The following is a 22,510-nucleotide window of genomic DNA, read 5'->3' as shown; positions in this document are numbered from 1 at the left end:
TTCAGGGGCTGTACAGGGACATGCTGATACAGCTATTGATTTCCCCCTCTGGCTTCACAAGAATCAGATAAAAGGCTTCTCATACCAGGCAGTAGGTGCCTAATTTTTTTACTCCCTGGCGCTTGCAAGATAATCTCTGAATCAGGGTCCAAGGCACACTACAACCAGCACCATCACGGAAAAGAGGAAATCGAGGTACAATTAAAGGTAACACACTCATTATACTGCCAGCACATGCCTCTTTTCAGTCACCTTTCCTTACCTCTGATGAAAATAGACATTCGCAAGAGAGATGAAAAAGTAATGGGTGACTTCAGAATGCATTTAAATATTTCATGCTATCCAGACTCTAACGGTATCTTGCCTAGCGACACCAGGGGTCTTGTCCAGCAATAGACATCAACTAGTTAGAAATCTAACTTGTAAAAGGTATATTGTTTTCCAGTATCCAGCCAATAGTCCAGGTCAAAGTGTCCAATTTATTTCTGTTTGAATTATAGTTCCATTTTACAATGAAAAACCAGTGTTAAAAACCAACTGCCTCAAACTGAGGAACTGAAATAGCAATGTGAAACACATCAAAATGCCAGTGGGTTATATAGCAAGGTGAAAGTTTACCTGTTCTCAGAAAATCAATACAAATATATCTGTGCGTTATAACAGACAAAAAAAAGATTTACCTAGTCACTTCTTCAACTAACATAAAAACAAATAAAACCTATACAAACCAAAATGTATTTAGGGTGGCATGGATGTGTGGTTTGTTAGAGCTGTTGCCTTGCAGGCCTTAGTTCAGTTCTAGCTGTTTGTTGGGATACGCATGTGGGATTTCTTTGGGTGTTCCCGAACATAGCCACGCTACATAGGTCAACTGGCATCTCTCAACTGCAGCTGGGGATGTGTGTAAATGAAAGCAAGCGTGTGTCTGCCCTGTGATAGAAGGCATCCTGTCCATGAGGTGGTCTCCCCTGTGCTCTGTGCTAACTGGGTTATGCTTTGGCACACAGTGATCCTCTAACATTAAGGCGGTGACAGAAAATTAATTAAAAACACTTTTTCAATGTGAACCTCATTGGCACGCTGTAGCCTTCACAAACATCCAGCTACTGTTTGATGTTATATATATGACCAGAAACACCTGTTTATCTCATTGATTTGCAAATAATTGCATCTCTTTGTCCTGTACTCTTCAGATGTCAATGATCCATATATTATTCCATATAATAATTCCAGAAATACTTAATACTTTAATCTCAGTTCTCACAGAGGAACACAGGCATACATCAAAGTTATTTCTCATTAAAATTAAACAGAATCTGGACTTGCCTGCTATGCATTTCTGTAACACCTAATCCAATTGACATGTATAATAACCTAAAACTATGTGTATCTGTTAATATAGTGACTTAATTATACTTATAAACTAGGATTTAAATACAAAAGATTGTTTAATGTAAGTTATAGGTTTGCAATGGAAAACAATGTTCTTAAACAACGTTAAGAAACACTTCATGAGCGTGCACTACTTGGACTGAAGGACAAATGTCTTGCAGTTTTAAATGTACCTGAGATATTGATTACTTAAAAGAATAAGTCATTTTTTTGTCAGTGGCTATACTTGACAATGACTGATCAAAATCTAACCAACAACTGTTTTCAAGGCTTCAGCTATTATGAAGTTACCCTTTAAGCCATTGAAGACAGTGGCTCTTTGGGACTAAGAATGTATACCCCTGGCATAAGAATAAATAAGATAAAATCAGAATCAATTTTTTTTACATCACATTCATGTTTCCTAAGGGTTTGGTCTACCCTTTAATCCAATGATGAGGCTGTTTTATCGGTAAGTAAAACCCTTATAACTTACCTTTTTAGTAAGTGAATCATCCGAGTCTGAGGGCATCCTTGTAGACACATGGAAAATAACTTCAACTGTGGAGGTAGCAAAATAGGGTGCAGTGTGTCCTGTGCTGCCATTTCTCTGCAGGCCTCCCATGAATCCACAGTGAGTGGCCAAGTCCACCTGCAATATGTCCAGATCATAACACATTACACAAAAAGACCTTCACAACCCCCTGGGGTCAACCAAGATAAAGTAATAGCTAGAGTTCATAAAAAACCTCACTGGGAAACCATAGAACTATCAATTTAATCAATCATTTAGCATTATGTGCAACACAATTAGAATTTAGACAACATAATGATAATATTGATTTAAGTCAATTGATATTATCAGTTCTGACTCAATTTTCTCATTATATCACTTCTTTTTATTTAGCTTGCACTGCAATACTGTATATTCGAAAAAACTGATTTCCTGGAATAGTCCTCAATTACATTTTTAAAATAGTACTTACTGCATTTTTTGCTTATTATTTTTAATAATGCAAACGAGACAACTGAAATTAGCAACCAAAAATAAGAACACTCCTGAGTAAAAATAGCAGAGATATATATTGAAAGTAACCATTTATTATTCCATGAATCAACTGGTATGGTTCTTAAGCAATACATAACAACCTAAGACACGTTAGATATTCTAATTACACTGTCAGTCAGCAGCACATGGATGCACAGAGGCCACGAGGGGGTAAATGAATTTTCTTCAATAATGGCCAGTATCCATTATGATTTACATTAACACTTGGTACTGTTGTCAGGTATATTAATCACTCAGTCATGAAGACCGACCAAGTACTTTGCCAGTTTCAAAGGAACATGCTACACCAAGACACTGCAGGAGCAGAAACGTCTTGGTCTTGAACAGACATGAGAGCACTGATTCAAGAGCCTCAAGTCCGGGCTTCAACCACCTGGCTGGGAAGCATGATTTAGATACCCACATCTTTTCCATATCCTTAAAGGTACTGACAAAGTTCACCATCATGTAGATATGGACTTCCTGAGAATGAATAGTGAAACACAAACCAGAGGACACAAATGCAAACTAACAGAAGTACAATCAAACTATGAAGAGGCATTTATTTGCACAAATGTTCACTTGTTGTTGAAGCTGATATCACAACTTCTTTTAAGAAACAGCTGGGTGAGCTCCTCCCTTAACTTGTAAAAACCCCAATGAGCTAGATGGGCAGAATGACATCCGCTCCATTAGAATCGCATGTTCTTGTTTTCTGTATGATGCAAGATAATAAAGAAATACCTCCCAGCCAAGTCCAGAGACAAAGTCTTCATATGCTTGACTACCTTCAGTGTTGGACAGAATAGAGCACTTGTCTTCTTGGCCATCGCCAATATAAAACACAGCTATCTTGTGGGTTTCTCTGCTGCAAAGAAAGAATCCATTTGCATTATAAAAGGGCTCCCATCCATCTGTACATCTGTATGGATCTCGATGTCCCTCCCTCTTTGTATGCATGTGTATTAGAGGTTTATAAAATACCACAATAAACTGGTGCGCTGTATCACTGGCAATGCATCAGATTGTGATATCCTTTCATCTTGTTTTTTTCCACATCATTCTGCAATGTGACTTTTGCTGCTCAATTTTTCTGTCAACCCAAAACTAATAAATGAATAAGAAATATTGTTATGAAAATAAAATATTCCAGCTTCAAGTCAGCCCCATTCATTCAATTTGCTGTCTGCAAAAACAGGCCACAGCTGCCGTCTAGGGAATTAAATGTTTCTCGGTTGCTTTGATTCTTTCAACTCAGTCACTGAGCAAAACGTCAGTGAGCTTGGTGGTTTATGTGTAGGAAGTGTCATTGCTGTCTCTTTAGCATTGAGTTTGGCAAAGCATTATTGGGAGAACGCGTGATAATCACCCCGGTGCTAGACATGCCATTAGCCTTCCATCAGAGGAAAAGAAAATATTTGGGGAAAACGCATACATTTCTTATCTAAATGAGCACACAAAGACACATGTGTGCAGTAACATGACAGATGTGCAATTCAAACAGTGACAAAGAGGGAGGATGCCAGTAAACGGTGAAATTTAATTAATAATTAAATTTCTTACATTTAATATGTAACAATGCTATTTCGTAATTTATCACCACACAATATTCTTGAGCAAAAGCATAACTTGGTATTTCACATGATTAACGTGAAGTGCTACAATTCCCACAAACCTCTGTGGTTCTCTTAAACAGGCTGCACATAAAGTAATTATAATTACGATTGGTATGAGTAGTGATCAAATCTTAAGGAACATAAAAATTGTTATTAGATCAAGAGCATTTGGAAACAGTAATGGCATAGTGTAAAAATAATGCTTCAAATGTAACATCTTTAGGGAACAGCTGAATAGAAAAACTTCTCTTTTACATGTTAATTTCTGCTTCAGTTCTGTGTTTCACTTTATCTGCCTTGGATGTCGTATCTGCTTCTTAAACACGTTGAGGTCAATGCAAGATATCAAAAAGACTTTAGGCAATTAATCACACATACTCAGAAATCACAGCAAGTAAAAGTAATCTATACTTCACAATAACTCTTGCATTGGAAAACGGATATAAATACTGTGATAAAGCAAGGAGAGGGGGTCAATCATCATTTCTCTTTTAACATACTGTTTAAGAATGGACTCTCTTTCTATCCTTTTAGGATGCTGACATTTATAACTGTTGAGAAGGGTTCGAGATAAAATACCAGAACTTTAAGCAAATTGAAGATCACTGCTCTTTTTGAATAAGAAAGATTATGAAAATAAGATATTCCAGCTTCAAGGCAGCCGCATTCATTCAATTTGTTGTTTTTGTTTTTTGTATGTAACTCAATAAGTTCCGTTACCCTTTCCTGGTGTACTCCTTTAATAAAAGATAATGCATGCATTAAAGGGTAGGGTAAAATAATTAAGAGAAACACGTATATGCCTTCTCACAGGAAGACACTATTGGTCTATTAAAACCAGAATCACCTGGTATTTGAACAGCTTCTTCCCTAGGGCTGTCATCTTACTTAACCAGAATTCCTAGTTATATGTGCACTGTCCTAATGGTGTCTATTGGTCTTGTTTTGTGTTTGGTACTGTATATGTCAAATGTTTTTGCAGCACTAAGCGCACCAGTGTAAATTCCTTGCACATGAAATGTACAGGGACTTAGCAAATAAAGGTGATCATGACTTTAGAAATTAACAGCTACCACAGTATTACTGCAATTATCAGCATTAAAGCAATTTCAAACCAACAACAAAAGCAGAAATAGGAATTGACACAAAAAGATACACAGAATATTCGTTTAACTTACCACTGCCTTGAATCCAAGTTTTTAAGCTCTCTCAGAAGTTTAGAGTTTTTCTTGAGAAGATGAAAACTTTTCCTGTTGAAGACAATTTTAATCATCGTCAAAAATATTTATTTTTCAAAACATAAACCTACTTGGATCAGTTACACCAGTTTAACTTATACCCATTAAAACTTCTCATTCCACTGACATCGACCTAATTAAAAATATGTTTATATTATTTACAAAAACCCTCCAAAAAACACTAATACAATTTGTGGAAATAATTAATTTTATATGCAACCATCTCTAATAGCTCAAATATAATATGTATGATTTAAATTTACATCTAAGCACAGTACATACTGTAACACACAGTATGTATGTTTTAAATTCATATCTAAATACATTTTTATGTGAAATTCTGTTCTTGACTTTTTGATTTTGTGGTATAAAAACCTTTGGCACTACACAGGGATTTTTACACCTTTGTAGCAGACATTCACACCTCTCTGGACTTCATTTATAAGAGGTGAGAGATAGGAGAAGCTCTGATATCCAGCTACATATACATTTTCACCTCTGCCAAAAGTGTGCCAGCCTAATTTTAAGAGAATGAAATAAATAAAGGGGTGAAAGAAAATGCTTTAAAAGCTCTTGGTATATGGAGTGAAACATGGGCGCTGATCAGAGTGTTGGCTAGGGATGTTACAGCATCTTCTGCTGTAACTTTCTGAAGGACATGCTGCACAGAATACAGAGCAGAGTATTGCAGGCTACTGTCACATCTGCTTCTTCCAGTCCAGGGTCACGGGGGAGCTGGAGCAACAGGTGGCAAGGCGAGTCACGCATTGGACGGGACGCCATTCCTTCACAGGGTACGCACTCATACCAGGTCCAGTTTTCCCAGAAACCAATTTACCTACGAGGACGTCTTTGGGCTGTGGGAGGAAACCAGATGACCCAGAGCAAACCCACAGAAACATGGAGAGATCATACAAACTCCACACGGACAGCACCCCAGGAATTGAAACTATCCCCCCAGCTCTGCGAGGCGGCAATGCTACCCATTGTGCCAACGTGGCACCCTGCATGATACTACTTAATGGGTATTTTTCCTGTATATTCCTTCCTGTTGTTTTTAATTGGAAGTATGCACAATGGATTTAGCTTCAATGGAAAGCTTACAGATATAAGCAAACTCTAAATGGTTACTATATTCAGTTTTTAATAAAAAACATTTTGTTATTTACACACATTTTTAAATTTGTTGTTTGAGCTCCTAAGGAGGAGCTCTTATGGTTATGCACTTTCAGTCACCAGTGTTTTAAAACGGACAAGGCATTTATATTATTAATGTTAGATAGGTTATGAAAAGGAGATTACATTCAGAATTGCCTTCTATATTTAGTTTAGTTCCACATTTCAATAACATGAAACAATGAATGCTTTGCAACTCCTTCAATTTCCAAGTGAAATACATTTGTCAGATATGTTTCTGTTGTTTTCATCTGCCTTATTGATCCATCTAAAGCGTTGTGCATCACAAGAGCCACAGGAAACTTGATTTCCTCTGATTAACCTTCCTGCTCATCCCAATCTTTGCAGGGTCAATAAATGCAGCAGAATTGGCTTGTGTGAATTATTACTGCTCTTCTTCAGTATGGTTTCCAGCAGTAAACATGTGCTGTTCGCACGTCGACTTTGTGTTCGCAGGAAATATCTTGTTTGGATTGAGTACGGAACCTTAATCCACCACTAGAATCCTCTAAAATAAGCAATTCCAGTACAGCACATAGGGGGTGCCTTGAAAGATTCAAGTGAACTGAACTACATAACACGGACACATTTTTAATAAAAACAAATATCTTTGTCATTGTGTTGTAGTACAACAAGTATAGTGCAATCCATTAGATACTGTTTAAACAACACACCAGCCAACCATAATCTATTTCTATTTTTGCTCTTAGAATTATACCAAACCACCCTATTTACCCTCAGAAGAGCTTCAGAATAATGCTTAGGTCCTAGGAGATTATTTAAATGAATCCAATATAGCTTCATGATGGACTCTTTTCCCCTACAGTTAATATGTTATACTGATTACCAAAATATGTTAAATCCCTTTATATGTTGAAATAGTCTGCATGTACTATTATTACATATCCACTACATACAGTATATACTGTACAGTACCTGGCCACGAATGGACCTCATTAAAGTATTTTTTAAGTTTAATCATTGTGTTCTTATCTAGGTTACTTAGACATCTCGGCAACAGTAAATCCACAGCACAAAATCCTCTGGGAGTCAGGTTCTCATTTTGCCCAGATAAGACAATTCTCTCCCCAGAATTATCCTGTCTCCTGTATTTTAAGCAATTCCATATCTGTCTGTGCAGAGAACCAATAGCGCCTGGTGATTTAAATTCAAGAAATAAACAGCTGTGAGGTTCAACATTTAAATGCCTTGCTGATCATCCAGGGGAACAAAACCGTAAGACTTCCCTAAATCAAGGTTTATAGCTGTATATTCAGGGAATACGAGGACATTTCTATGAGAAAAGTCTTTATCCAAGAACAGTGATGACTCTTGCCAAAACTGCACCTGCTATGTACATAAACTTCTAGTTCTACTTACTGATTCCATTATTTTATATACAATACATATGTAAGTGATGGCTTCCATATCTCTACATCAACTGTATATTTTATAATATATTTTTAAGTGATGACTTCCATATCTGTATTGCAAATGTATATATATACTGTATATAGTTCAGGTAAAGAACACATACACAAGACTACTATTCATCGACTTCAGCTCATATAGTAAAGAAGTATATGAGTACATATAGTAAAGAACACATACACAAGACTACTATTCATCGACTTCAGCTCAGCTTTTAACACTATCATCCCAGAGAAACTAGTCAAGAAACTCAGTGCACTGGGTCTCAACACCACCCTCTGCAACTGGATTCGGGACTTTCTGACAGGCTTGGAAACCACACCTCTGGCACACTAACTCTGAACTCTGAACACTGGGGTCCCCCAGGGGTGTGTGCTTAGTCCATTGCTCTACTCCCTCTATACCCACGACTGTAAGGCCAAACACAACACCAACTCCATCATCAAGTTTGCCGATGACACCACAGTTGTAGGTCTGATCACAGACAATGATGAGAGGGCCTACAGGGAGGAGGTCAATCTCCTTACAACGTGGTGTGATGACAACAACCTCACCCTCAACGTCAAAACCAAGGAGCTGATCGGTGATTTCAGGAAACTGCAAACCGGACATGCCCCTATCCACATCAACGGGACTGAAGTGGAAAGGGTCAGTAACTTTAAATTCCTTGGTGTCCATATCACCGAGGACTTCACATGGTCTCTCAACACCACCTGTCTGATCAAGAAAGCGCAACAGCGCCTGTAATTCCTAAGACGGTTGAAGAAGGCTAAGATATGTCCCCAGATCCTCACTAACTTTTACAGATGCACTACAGAAAGCACACTGACAGGTTGCATCACAGTGTGGTATGGCAACTGCAGTGCTGCTGACCGCAAAGCCCTACAGCGGGTGGTGAAAACTGCCCAGTCCAGTTACCCTCCTATCTATCCAGGACATTTATGATAGACGGTGCTTGAGGAAAGCTCTAAGCATAATCAAAGACCCCACACACCCCAGCTACAGACTTTATGATCTGCTACCATCTGGAAAACGGTACCGGAGCATTCGGGCCCGGACTACCAGACTCAGAGACAGTTTTTACCCCCGCACTATCAAACTGTTAAACTCCCAGCCTCTCTCACTATCACCACACCTCTCACCTATGATCTGAACCTCACAGTGCCTTCTTCCTTTCTTTCTATCTTACCAAAAACCCAAACACACATTGAAAATCTACCTCTACCATACATGGCAAAACCTCACTCCCCATAATTTCTATCCTTTTATTTTATTCTGTTGATGCATATTTTTGCACATAACCTGTTACCTTTTTGTTGTTTTGCACATTGTCTGTTGTTGTTTTTTGCACATTGCCTGTCGTTGTTTTTTTGCACATTGCCTGTTGCTGTTTTTGCACACTGCCCGTTGTCTCTGTCTTTCTTTTGTTACACAATTGTATTGTTGTTGTTTTTTTCTCTTTCTACTACTTATGTCCGAGAGCTAGCTAAATAGCATTTCGTTATACCATATACCATGTATATGAGTGTAATGACAATAAACTTGAACTTGAACTTGAGGTGGGTAGCTGCATCAGCATGCATAGGCTGCAAAGGAACAAGTAATAGGTTTATTCCATGCTGAAAAAAAGAAGAAAGAGAACACAACGTTTCGGCCGTGGAGCCTTCTTCAGGTGTGGGTATATACATATACTGTATATATTTCTGTATAATGTTCCATATTTGTACATCGATACCAACATGCAATTCTTTAAAATAGCTGGACAAGCCAAGGCAACGTACAGTATAGCACATTCAAATTATTTTATGAAATGAAGGCACTAAAAGAACACTAAGGTCAAGAGAATAATTTATCTAGGGTTCCAATTTTTTTCACCTTATCCTTCAGGGAAATGGTAGTTAACAAAGCCTACCTCCGGTCCCAGGAATTCATTCCCAGATCATTCAGCAGAAGCCGACAAAAATAGAAAGGAGCTTTGGGTTCTTGATGAGTTGGTTCTTTCTGACTGGCTACCTTCATGCTTAAGTCATTACTGCATTTCTTCACATTTTCTTCTTCCTGGGTAGTCTGCCTCAAGATGGTCTCTGTAATGGCATTTTCCTGCTCTAAACTCATTCCAAATGGTGATGAAGCTGGTTCATTCAGCTTCAGCTGAGGCTGGGGTAAGCATTCTGGACTACTGTGGCCAAGATCTTCCAAAAGCTGGTCAAGAACATCGTCCCCTTCCTCAGTATCAAGACAATCCCAATTAGCTGGTTGCGTCTTGTCCGAAGACCAAGTATTGCCACAATGCATTGTTGGTTTGTAGTCATTTTTTTGACCAGACATTGGTCCATCTAAAGGCCTATAGAGAACTCTACCATCCCAAGAGTATTTCCCTGAGATATCTCTTACAATAACTCTGACCTCTGAAGAAGCCATCTGTGGCTCCCCAGCTCCAGCCTTTTCTGCTGGGATCTGGAGATATGAAACAAGAGTGCTCTCGTTGAACACAAACAGCTGCAGGTTGGGGCTCTTGAACACTTCGGAGGAGAGCTCAGAGGACTCCACATAGTGGTTGTCATGATTCTCATTGATGAGACTGTGAAGGACGGCGGGACCTCCACTCAGTGGGTAGTGACCCAGATGGTTCACAAGATGCGTCATGATCATCCGAGCAGTTAAGGGAATCAGCTCCATATTTCTTCGTTTCTTCTCTGAGGAAAATAAAGACACAGAAATATTAATCTTCATTCATAAACCTTGAAAGCAGCTGATATTTTGTATCCCAAATTAAGTAAGGTATCAAGTAATAATGATGTTCATTTCTATACTCTAAAGCAGCCTGTACTGTATGCCCTTCACATTAAAGCATTCTGAGAAAACAATCCATGATCAGAATGAGACAGAACAACCAGAAGAGAGCTGTGTGAACAGTATACAAGGAACTAAGGACATATGGACATCTATACCTTGACACTAATTCAGTTCATATCAAGTGGGCATTTGTAAATCAGGTTTTGGGGAAAACTGTGTTGCATTAGAAGAGCAGTAATCAATCCGTGAGAAGAAATTTGCGGACGAATCGGGTAAATATGGGAACACCAAGTAGGATTTCTTGATTAAACCAATTATGAGTACGAGGAGCTCACATTGCCATGGGTAGAATGAAAATGTATTCCATGCAAGATGAAACCTTAGATAACTAGAGTGCTCATTAGGCACAGTATAATAGCTTCACAAACTTCAAAAAGAAGAAAACTGAGCTAAGATGCTCAAAGAGTATCATTCAGCACAGAACTACTTGGGTTTACTTTGCCTGTTTTTCTTTAACTATTTATTTCTACTTCCCTTATCTTTTTATGTATTTCAAACAACAACAAAAAAAACGTTTAGCTGATTCTCTCTTCAGCAATCTTCAAAAACATCAGGCAACTTATTGGTGTACATCATTTTGCCAGTCTATTAATATGCTCAATACTAAAACTTGTGTTTCTGATACACAAACAAAAATGCTTGACTTAAATTTTACCTAGGGAAATACATCAGTGGATGAATGCTTCAGTAATTATTCAAAACTTGTTGCAACCTAAACATGGTTATCACATAAGGCATGTTAGTAAACTGTCATCAAATGAATGGGACTCCCATAAACAATGCACTACTTTGCTTATACTTATTATACAGAAAAATGCTGCAACGTGCCCATGTAATGAATGGAAATAGTTTAATGAAGTTAAATCCTACAGTAAAAAACTTCCACCCTTCCAAACCAATCCATATGAAGAATCTTGAACAGTCTATTGACTATTTGGAAATTCCAGTTTTACCTACAATAGTTCTGTGCTAAGATGAAAGGTTTCAAGCACAATAAAAAAAAATACATTATGTGATTTTTTGAAAAAAATAGAATTAGAAAGCTCTATCAAATGACAACTAATAATTTTATTGTTCTTACTTAAAAAAAACAAAGAACATTTTGTGCATGTTAACATGGTTGCTTACAAGAATTTGTAGAACCCCAAGTACTCTTTCAGATGGTCAGATGCAATAAAATGTTTCTAATAACCAAGCATTTGGGACCTTCCCATCCTAGATTCAATAAACAATGCTACATTATACCAAGAATTGTTTAAAGTTTATATAGTAATTGGTACTCACAAACATTGAGGGCATGATGCTTCTGTTTCAGAAGGATATTGAAAACAATTTTTCAAAATAAACATCTTACTGAAGATCTGGGCATTTATGTTGAGAAACACTGTGGGCTGATTTGATGTTTGTCACTATGGCAAGGAGCCCATGCTTAACCAATGAAACTAAAGCAATTAAACCTCAATTAAACAACTTCAACGAAACATGACCTGCCTTTTAAACCCATATTGACTTTTTCTAGAACCCTGCAGTAGCCCTACAGATGATGCTCTAGTTTGATCATAATTATCATTTACATAACTTTATGTAATAGAAGTAAGACTTATTGGTCTGTAACTTGATTCAATTCCATCACCCTGTTTATGGATTCGAGCCATATCAGCAATTTACCTTCATTATAAATAACTGTTGGAAAAGCTTTGTTAACGGTGTATGAATAACATCTCTTTTTTCCTTAAGTACATATAACAGAAAACCATCACACCTTGGAAATTTACAACATCTCTACCTCTTCTATATGTATCTTCACATAAACACTAAGAACAATTCATTCTATTGCACCTGTCAGACAATGTCAAAACTATGCATTAAACTAGTTACCACACAAAAACAAAACCACACAAGAATCTGTGGTGGATTGAGTTTGAAACACATAGACAGATGTCTGTGTAAAGAATTTTGGTACATAAACATGGTAAAACACTAATTATAATCCCTAATTACAATCATATAAAAGCTGATATATTTCCTGTGAAGAGTCTCCATCACATGTTCCCAAATCTTTTCTTTGATTTTTAATTATTCTGTACCGATATTTAATTAATTTTCCACTGTTTAGCAGCATGAAAAATTATATTTTCTGTGTATTCAGTAAGCTCTAAAGTTCTGCAAACTGTGCATTCTAATGTGGTAGGCTTTAACATATTAAACAGATACTTTTATAGTTACAAAAAACTTGTAATTACATTTTTTCCTTCAGCATTAACAATAAGCATTAGAATCAACCATTGAATGAAACTCAAAATATAAACAAAAAAAATATCTTACATAAATATTGATATTAATAAAACAATTCTTCTGTAAAGTATTATAAAAACGCATAACAGATGATAGGCCAAATGGCTAACTGGATTAAGTGGTTGCTGGTTGAAAAACCATCTGGTGGTCTGGAGGAGATTCCCGACCAAACAATAAGGATAAAAAGGGTTCTGCTAAGACAGAAGGTAAGATCATTCTTACGGAGTCTTCCTTCCAAGCACACTGTATTTAAATATGTAATGGTTACAAATAAAGAGGTTCCAAAAGGCACAGCATTTCTACAACTGATTTGGAAACATATTACATACTTTAAATTTAATAAAAACAATATACATCTTTTTTCCAAATAAGTAACTATTACTGAATAGTTCCCGAAGATGTTATAAATAATTTGTGAATATTCACAAGTCACAGACAGTGAATGAATGTTTCACGGAAAGTAGCCATATTACAGATACAAACGTCTGATACTGTTGGTTTTCATACTGCAAATCAGTACTCAACCCGACTCAACCCGACTAGCCCTGCTGGGAGCTGAACAGAGGACTTCATGTAAGGGACCTCACAGGCAGTCCCTGCATTGTTATGGCCAATTCTGTGTAAATTCTGGGAGCTCTTAAAAACAGGCAGCGAATAGTCCAGCCTGTGATTCTTATATCTCAACTTTAGGCTCCAGTGGGAAAGTCATTCAGAAAGCGTGCAGTAGTCGTTTGAGTTCCCCACACCTGACTGGGAGGGTTGTGGCCACAAATTCCAGATGCAGACACTGCTGCAGAACCCCTGAGCAAGGCACTTTAACCCGACCGACCGAGCGAACCCAGCTGTATAAATTAGTACCAACATTTGTATGTGGGGAAAAAAATCAGTTGCTGTAATATCTGTGTGCTGCTTTGAGTAAAAGTCTCAATGAAATAAATTAGTTACAAAAATAAAGAAAGATCACACAAGAAGAATCAATTACAGAAATTATGCGTATTTGAATATCTAGAAAATGCCAGTTGGATAACAAATACAAAATGGTAAAATACGAAAAACGTGCCTAAAGCTGTTCATTACAGAAAGCCTTCAAGATATCAATAATGTCACTGGTTTCTACCTGTGACATTGCATAGCTGAGCCTTCAAATCCACGTGCTTACACTTACAGCTTTCTGCTCTGGTTCTTTTCATATAGATGAATAAATATATCTTTCAGTCTTAATTACTAAAGGGATATTTTTTCTTTACAAACCCATGCCTAATAGTTTAGGCCATTCATATTTTGTATATAGCATCTAATTATTGAAGGCAGCTTTGAAAAGACCATTCAATTCTGACAATGCTGAAAAGATTCCCATTCCTCATTAAGCATTGAAGTATCTTTGTAATTCAAAGAATAGATTTCTACTCATCTTTGATACTGAATTTTAATCATCAAAATGTTCATGACTATTCAAACTGAATGGAATACATTTCTTATTAGTGTTAAAGCACACAAAAAAAACATTCACATTATAACACTTCCAAAAATACTATAATTTCCTCTCATGTCCAATAGACATGTGAAAATTAGATTTTGGGTAATCTTATCCATGCTTGCATTCATGTCAGAAGGTTTTCAAAAAGTGGTGATTATTTTTTTGTAGTCTGTACACAAGTTACATAAAAGAATCAACCTAGGGAATTTTTGTACATATGAAATGTTTCACAAAACTGCTTGAAAAAAAGTCATATAATGTACTGTACAGTATATAATTTTCTAAACATCCTAGAATTGAAAGGAAATCTTTCTGAAACACAACTAAAAAGAATAATCGGCATAAACTGTTGTACAATTGATTCAAACAATTTAATTGTTTTAATTGATTTTTATTTTATGCTACAAAACTACCTTGGAAGAATGCAATTTTAAAGCCAACATTCCTCAACAAACTAGCCTTCTGTCACACCTGCACATACTTCAGGCAATCTGTCATACAATTAGAGTAGTTAACTTATGGTGAGGTGTAGAGCTTGCACTTCCGTTACAAAACTTGCTATTCCTCTTTAATCTGTCTGTGTGTGCCATGTTCAAAACATTAAGAAAACTAATTTAATTAGGTCCTAAATCACATTCTTCAGGCTGGTATAAAGCTTAACTATTAAATAATGCTGTTTCTGTGTTCTCTGGGTTTTTTTAACAGAAAATATAACACTTCACATTTCTGTTTTAATCCCCATATTTAACGCTAACTCCTTAAGCTTCGGTTCATTTGACACAATCTCTAAATGTCTTTGGGACAGTTTTTATGGATTAGAATCTGTTATAGGCATTTTTAGTTTTTCTTCTCTCTACAAAAATCTTTGAAATATTTTACCTGAGACATTTCTTTCCTTGCCCTTTTATGAGATGAAACTTGAAGAGCTAAAACAAACAGGTAACAAGCTAAGATTTTTAAAAGAAGAGTTTTCCAACTTAAATCAGCTTATTTTTAATTTGTTTTCTGTTGACTTTGTTGACTGATGTTGTTCTAAAACCCAGTCTGCAGAATATGTGCTGCTTTTTTAATTTCCATCACATATTTGATCATCCCCTTGCTTGGAGCCATAGCAACTGTTTAACCCTCACCAACATGGGCTACGTGAAGATTTGAGGTGGTTATGCCGCTGCACAGAAAAAGGATATCAGTAAAAAAGAAGGTTACATTTGTAAATGTGCAAGGCAGGAAGGAAATGGGTGGGTCAAAGCTGTTTTTTTTTCTACAGGAAAATAAACCTAACCCCATAACTCATCTTTTAAATAAAAATGAGAAAGAAAACAGGTTTTGAAATTCAGGTACGTTGATCTCACTGGTCTCCTGACATCAACACCACTGATGCTAAGGCAGGTCACAAACTGGATAGGACGCCAGTGTATAACAGGGCACACACACTCACACCACAGCCAGTTTTCACTGAATTAAATTACCAGTGTGTCGTTGGGCTGTGGGAGTAAACCAGAGCACCCAGAGGAAACCCAGTTGTACATGGGTCTGTACATACAAACTCCACACAGATAACAGCTTGGGAATTGAACTTGAGACCCCAGAGCAGTAAAAGAAATGATTAGACAACACGTCAAAGTGTTAGAAAGTGAAGGCTACCCCAATGGGTCAGGGAAGAAAACCCAAACTCCAAAAGTAATGTAAAGTTTGTCTGTTTTTCAGGAGACGAGTGACAGGAAACATTTAGTAGAGATGCTGAAAAAAACTCACTGCAAGCACAGATGTTAATGTTGATACAAAAACAGTAAGAAAAACAACACAAAATGATCTCAATGGGTGTGTTTGTGCTTAGAAGCTTCAACTGAGAAGATGAAACATTAATGTTAATCACATTAATTTAATGCAGATTTTGCATTGTACATCTGCTGTTATACTGTTTCCCTAATAATTTTCCAATGGTGCCTATATATTTTATATTTCATGGATTATATTAATATTATATTATTTGAGTATGCTTATTAAATGAATCTTTTATCCAAAGTGTGTTGATGAAGGACTTGCAAAGACATATTTTGAGCAAATGACATCTGTGACTAACTGCCTTCAGAAACGTCTGAGGGCATCATAGACTTATACCAAGAGGTGTTTTGCTGCTATTCTGTTGAATATTGATTCTGTTGTGTTTTGTAATTCTGTTAAAACTGAGATTTACCATGCAATGAATCAGTAAAACTTTTAAAACTTTATTCAGCGTGTTACTGAGTTGTACTGGTGTCAAAGACTATTACTTAAATTATATGATGTCCCTTCTGTATTCCTTCCGTGTACTCAGTACATATTAAAAACATTCAAGATTAATTTACAGCCTGAGCACTGATTAGAAAAGCAATGTTTTGAGGAAAATAAAACATAAAAGTCACTGTTTGACTGCATCTAAAGATAAAAAATAATTCTGGCATCCATTTGTTAATTTTCATTTAAAGACTACTGTATTTGTTTTACATGAGTAATAAACATTCAGTTAATGTTGGTCTTAAAGTCTGTAATTTGTACTGCCTGAATTCTATGAGTTGCTTGGGTTTAATCATGGACTACGTGTGGGCCACAAGCCACAGGTTGGGAAACAATCACCTTACTAGAAATTAGAATTTCCTCCAACTCTTTAAAACATCTCCTCTGTCAAATTGGGTTTTGAGACGATTAATAATGCTACAGAACTGCTAAGTATTGCAGTCCTTAATGTTAGTGAATTATTAATATCATTTTATTGTGAAATTAGTCACTTCACTAAAGATCTACAGTATTCCTACCTGCAAATATGAATATGAGTGTTCAACAAAGAAGAGATACCTCTGTATTGTAGCATGTAAAATAGGAAAGAGGGTATACTCAGTACTGATATTACTTACAATAAAGTAATCCTAGAAGCAATACTGTTTTTGTATTCCAGAGTTTTCTCATATTTGAGAAATGGAGCACATTTTGTGTTCGCAAGTATTTTCTGTTTGCATGGGTTTTTGCTAGTGCTTCAGTTTCTTACTACCTTCCAAATACATGCTAGCGAGGTTAATTGGTGTCTGTAATGTGTCTGTTTGTGAACTCTACAAGGTACAAGCAGACTAAGAGTCGAGGACTTTCTGGGACTGGCCTCAATCATCTAACATCAGTTCTGTTCCGCTGATGTTCATATGTGATAGAGAGAGCCACAAGCTAGATGGTAGCCCTAACCCTACTCTTGACCTACACATTTCAGACAAATTAAAACTGCATCTAGAATGCAACAACACAGTGGCTGTTCCAGGTGAAGTTTGTTCCCAATTCTCTCTGTCCCAGGTGTTCTCGGGGTGTGGCATTTACCTACACACATTTTAGGAGAATATTTTTGCGCGTCTGTGATATGCTTTCAGGTGTGACTGTGCCATTTTAGCCCTTGGCTGCTCCTATTGAATGATTATTCCTACAGCACTATCCATTTTAAATCATAACATCTTTTGTTGATCAGGCCTGACTGCAGCTAAAAGCTATTCTGTAGGGCTGGGAGGAAAGGAAGATACCTTTTGAACCACACCTGGTGGCTTTTCATGGGTGCAAAATATTCCTATCAATAGAAGTTCAGACAGATTACCTTCAGTTCATGTAAAAAGTGTGTCAACCTGGTCAGACACATTCTTTTGCTCTCTGAGATGCTCTAATGTTTTTCTTTGTTCACCCAGGTCTCTTTATTATACTCTTGGTGTGAATACGTTCATGTCTTAAAACAGTCAAGCTGCAGTAAGACCAATAAAAGCGAATTTCAGAACGATTGTTTAGGTACTGTTTTTAAAGCAAGAAGGTGAAACACAATTCACTTCTCATCCCTTTTCCACTACTACTACTCAGAAAAAAAGAATGAAAAAGTGTCATAAATTAGCCAGGAAGCCAAAAGTGTAGGTTCATTTGTGGAAAGAAGTATTTCTTTCTTTCTACACATACTTACCCACAAGCATATTTATACACATGGATATGCACCCACTAAGCCAAGCAATCTAGTGCACAGCAGGTTTTAAATGAACCCACTTTAGTATGACATCCTGCTTTACCCTGTGCCAACAAATCTAAGTCTGCTTCCTGCTGATCCCCCGAAGACTGACCTGTTAATGACAGTGACTTTAGCAAAGACAGTTCCCATGCTGAGAACTTACCCTCAGCAACCGTGAGCAGGTTGCCAAAATCCACACTTGAGTGAGACGGCTGTGGCTCACAGTTCTTGACGTTTCCAAGAAGCAAGAAGGGATCGTAATCTGTAGCTGACAGGTCAGCTAGACTAAGAAGATAATGGCTCTGCTGGGTGTGGAGGTTAGACCCATAAACACAGCAGTGCAACACCTGGCGGAAAGCACAGAATATGTTAGCGTTAATGTGGCAATTCCATTCTGTTCAAAACTTTATTCGCTTCACGCAAGTCTCATTACAACTTCAAATACCACTTCATAAAAGTTTTAAGGGGACCCATGTCATATCCCAATCAATGAAATAAGGTATTTTCACATTTAAAATGTAGAAATTGCATTGAATGTCATAAATTGAAATATACATTTGCAATTGATAAAACTATCTGCCATGGCAAGGTTGAAACCAATGGCAGTTTAATCCTGGTCAATTCTTGTGTCTACAGGTTTCCTAGGTCTGTCTAAAAGCAGAAGCACTTGAGGAGCTGGGAAAAGCTGTTAAATCAGTCCAATTAAGGCAATGATGAGCTGAGCTGGAATGGAAACTTGCTGACACCTTTGCCCTATACTGTAGGATCAAGATTGGATGGCTCTTTACTAACCCACCAGCTTAATCAGACACTCAAGGACCTCTAATACAACGCTGCAGAAAACAGTCACAAAGCTTTCAAAAAAAGAAAGCTTAAGTAAGAAAGTCACAGGCTTCTGTTCTGCAGGGAACCAATAAACAGGAAGCATGTTCACTACATACAAATAGCTTCTGTGTAATGTGTGTTTACTACAGCTCGGTGCAAAATAGCAGTATTCATTGGGAAGGCTTACAAGATCCTACCATCCCAAAGGCAAAAAAAAATAACTGTAACCTTTTTAGGTCATCAGGTGGCAAAATTTGAAGTCGGTGGAATCTGGCTTGATATTTAGGGTGACGTCCCTGATGAGAAAGGCTGATATTTCATTAAATAAAATCTTCCACTCACATTCTATAAAAATATGAAAGTTAACAAAATGGCTGTTCCTTCAGTTCTCCTTTTTGTTTGCTACAGTAAACATTATCGACTCGAAACTGCTTTAACACACCTGTTCATTACTTTTCTTTTTCCAAACACAATAATAAGCTGCAAAGCAGCAGGTACTGGAGTACCCAGGTGCCCAAAGGGTACTTAAATAGTCAATCTAACTTTGCCATTCCACACATGTAAGGAGGGTTTTCTGATTCATCAGACGCCTTGTATGGGGTCCCTGAAACAAGCTCTCACCAATAATGTAGTTATCTGACAGTATATTGCAAAGTCACACAATTTCCCTTATCTGTCATCCACCTGTCTCTTTTTTCCTCCAGGACTTAATTAAAACCAGAAAGCTTCACTGCACAGACTAATCTTAGCTTAGTCAAAAACCTAGTAATTAAGAGTCCCTGGAGTTATATTTACAAGCAAATGAATTATGTAAAGTTCATCCCTGAATAAACAAAATGAGGAAGCTGCTTAGCATGGCTTATGATGGAATCCTTAATAAGGGTATTCTGTTGGTACTCATCTGTGCTTCTCCATGTAATAATGTTTCTTTGTATGAAACATGCAGCCTTTAAAGGGCAAATGTTAGATTATTACAAAAAGAAAAAAAAATGCTGAATGTCAGGAGCAGACAAAAGAAGTCATTTTAATAGAAGGAACGCTGAGGAGCTGTAAACAAAACTACGAAGCACACAGAAGGTGCCTTGTAAAAATATTCACCCCCTATCAATAACATCACATTGCAATGTTTTTGAATATTACAGTTATTATAACAAACAATACATAAGTATATAATATATACGTATTATACTGTACTTATTACATACTAAAATACTTATACTTTTTATATGTATTTTATATTTTTTATTACTTATTACTAAACTGGAAAAACCTTGGTAACTGAGGGCCACCAAATATAATGAAAGTAAGAAATTCCAGACAAGTGTGTTAATAACAATTATTAATAATTAATAATGTACAAATAACATCCTATTATGCTTAGGATCGGTTATAGAAATGCTGGACAAGCCTAGTTGCCTGGTTACCTATAATAAGACCTCAGTGACTTTGGAAGAGGGGTGATTGTTGAGGCATGTTTGTCAGGAGCTTCAGTGACCGAGACAGCTCATCTCACTGATGTTTCATGAGTAATGGTCTAAGGTGATGTCAGCATGGAGCTCTAAGGGACCGTGATACTCGTGCATTAAGTCAAGGTGCAAAGCAAAACGGGCAAACAACTGCAGATTGATTGACTGCATGTCAATCTGGGGCCACGAACAATTAAAAAGTAATTTTTGTAATTAAAAAGTGGTCTGCTAAATATTCCACAGAGCAGGATACTACAGTCAGATTTCAGTGCACAAATTGCACTGAAAAAGCACAAGGCCAGGGGTGCACAAAGTGCAGAGAATAGACTGCCACTAAAAAATTCCTCGTGTAGTAGATCTTGTTGCCCACTAAGGAATGATCAGCAATAACTGCTTGGATCTGTAGAGTTTACCTACATATATATTTTCATACTTTAATTTTTAAAAACATCTACTTTTTTTAAGTTTTCTGAAATATTGACTGAATTGATTGATTTTGTTATCCAAATACTTGATTCAGTACAAATAAAATCAACACTCTTAAATTTGGAGCTATTGGTACCAATGAAATGGGGTGAAGAACAATTGTATACTGTAGATGTGAAATAAAGAGCAAGTTACTTCATTTATTGTGGTATTATCAGTTTTCAGTAGCTACGTTGGCTCACATTTTTGCTAAACATTTTGTTGAAAGCTGCACATACTTAGGATTTATGCTTGATTTAATGTGTATCCCAGTTCTATTTGCCCTGCGATATTCCTTTCATGGGACAATGTGCTCATTGATTGCCAGGAGTGGCTCCTTTTCGCCCCCGCAACCCTGTAAAGTGGTTAGAAAATGTATGGATGGATCACTAGTACGGATGGCTTCCTATCCTTTCCAGAGAATCAACTGGCAATGGCCCGGAATCTGGCAGGAAACAAAGTCCGCCATAGAAAGTGTGATAATGTCTGATGAAGTCTCAGTGCTGCAGAGCTCCAAAAATCATTTCTCCTGGAAGAGTGGAAACCACCATCCATGATCGTCTTGGTATGTCAAAAGTTTATGGAAGCTGCTGTAGGTGTCAAAAACATCAACCCACAATATCACCACAATAAAGTGTTAATCAAAAGGAGAGCTGACTCAGCCCTCCAGCACTGATGCAGAAAATTCAGTGACTTGTCTGGAAGCTGGTGAAGAGATATGTGTTCACCACTTGGGAACTGACACCACAATTAAGTCAATGTAGTAAAAGTACTTGGCATTATCACCCTGACATTAAAGATCTGGGTGTATTGTTGCCAACACATTCTGAGAATTGAAGAGGGTAGCATATTGCACAAAACTACAATCACTGTCCAAGATGACATCGATACAATGAAAGTACTGCAAAAAATGTCATGCACAAAAAATGATAGAGAATCCCCCAAAAATTGTCCCAGTCTAATGCCAGAGTTGGTCCCTTTATGAAAAATAAAGAAGCAACATGTACGGTCAGTAAAGTGATAACTATTTATTGGTGCAAATTAAATAAGAGTAACAATTAATGAAGTGGATTTTTAAAACATATTTAATGGAAACTTTTGTAATTATGAAATTCCCACAGAGAAATAACAAATGTATACAAGAATTTATTCTAATATGTGTTTATAGAAACGTTGTTGTGGTGTATATGCTACTGCTCAGTCATCTGACAAAATACAATGAGTCAACAAAAGAAAATAATCC

At 36.9% G+C, this 22,510-nt stretch overlaps 1 protein-coding gene across 8 annotated transcripts in view; it reads right to left on the bottom strand.

The window, feature by feature from the left end:
• ralgapa2 (Ral GTPase activating protein catalytic subunit alpha 2) overlaps positions 1-22,510 on the bottom strand; it is a 195,079-nt gene that overhangs the window by 56,211 nt on the left and 116,358 nt on the right. For 6 of the 8 annotated variants that reach the window (XM_088933581.1, XM_088933598.1, XM_088933563.1 and 3 more), the window contains 5 exons: positions 18,675-18,858; positions 9,793-10,576; positions 5,214-5,285; positions 3,164-3,287; positions 1,868-2,023 (listed from right to left, as the gene is read on the bottom strand). In XM_088933581.1, coding sequence (XP_088789707.1) covers positions 1,868-2,023; positions 3,164-3,287; positions 5,214-5,285; positions 9,793-10,576; positions 18,675-18,858 — 1,320 coding nt within the window. The remainder of the gene's footprint in view (positions 1-1,867; positions 2,024-3,163; positions 3,288-5,213; positions 5,286-9,792; positions 10,577-18,674; positions 18,859-22,510) is intronic. The other 2 variants (XR_016094193.1, XR_016094194.1) reach the window with 1 other exon arrangement.

This window comes from Atractosteus spatula, chromosome 2, assembly GCF_055471065.1.
Source record: "Atractosteus spatula isolate fAtrSpa1 chromosome 2, fAtrSpa1.hap1, whole genome shotgun sequence".
Classification (NCBI taxonomy): domain Eukaryota; kingdom Metazoa; phylum Chordata; class Actinopteri; order Semionotiformes; family Lepisosteidae; genus Atractosteus; species Atractosteus spatula.
This window is presented reverse-complemented; position numbering and strand designations above follow the sequence as displayed.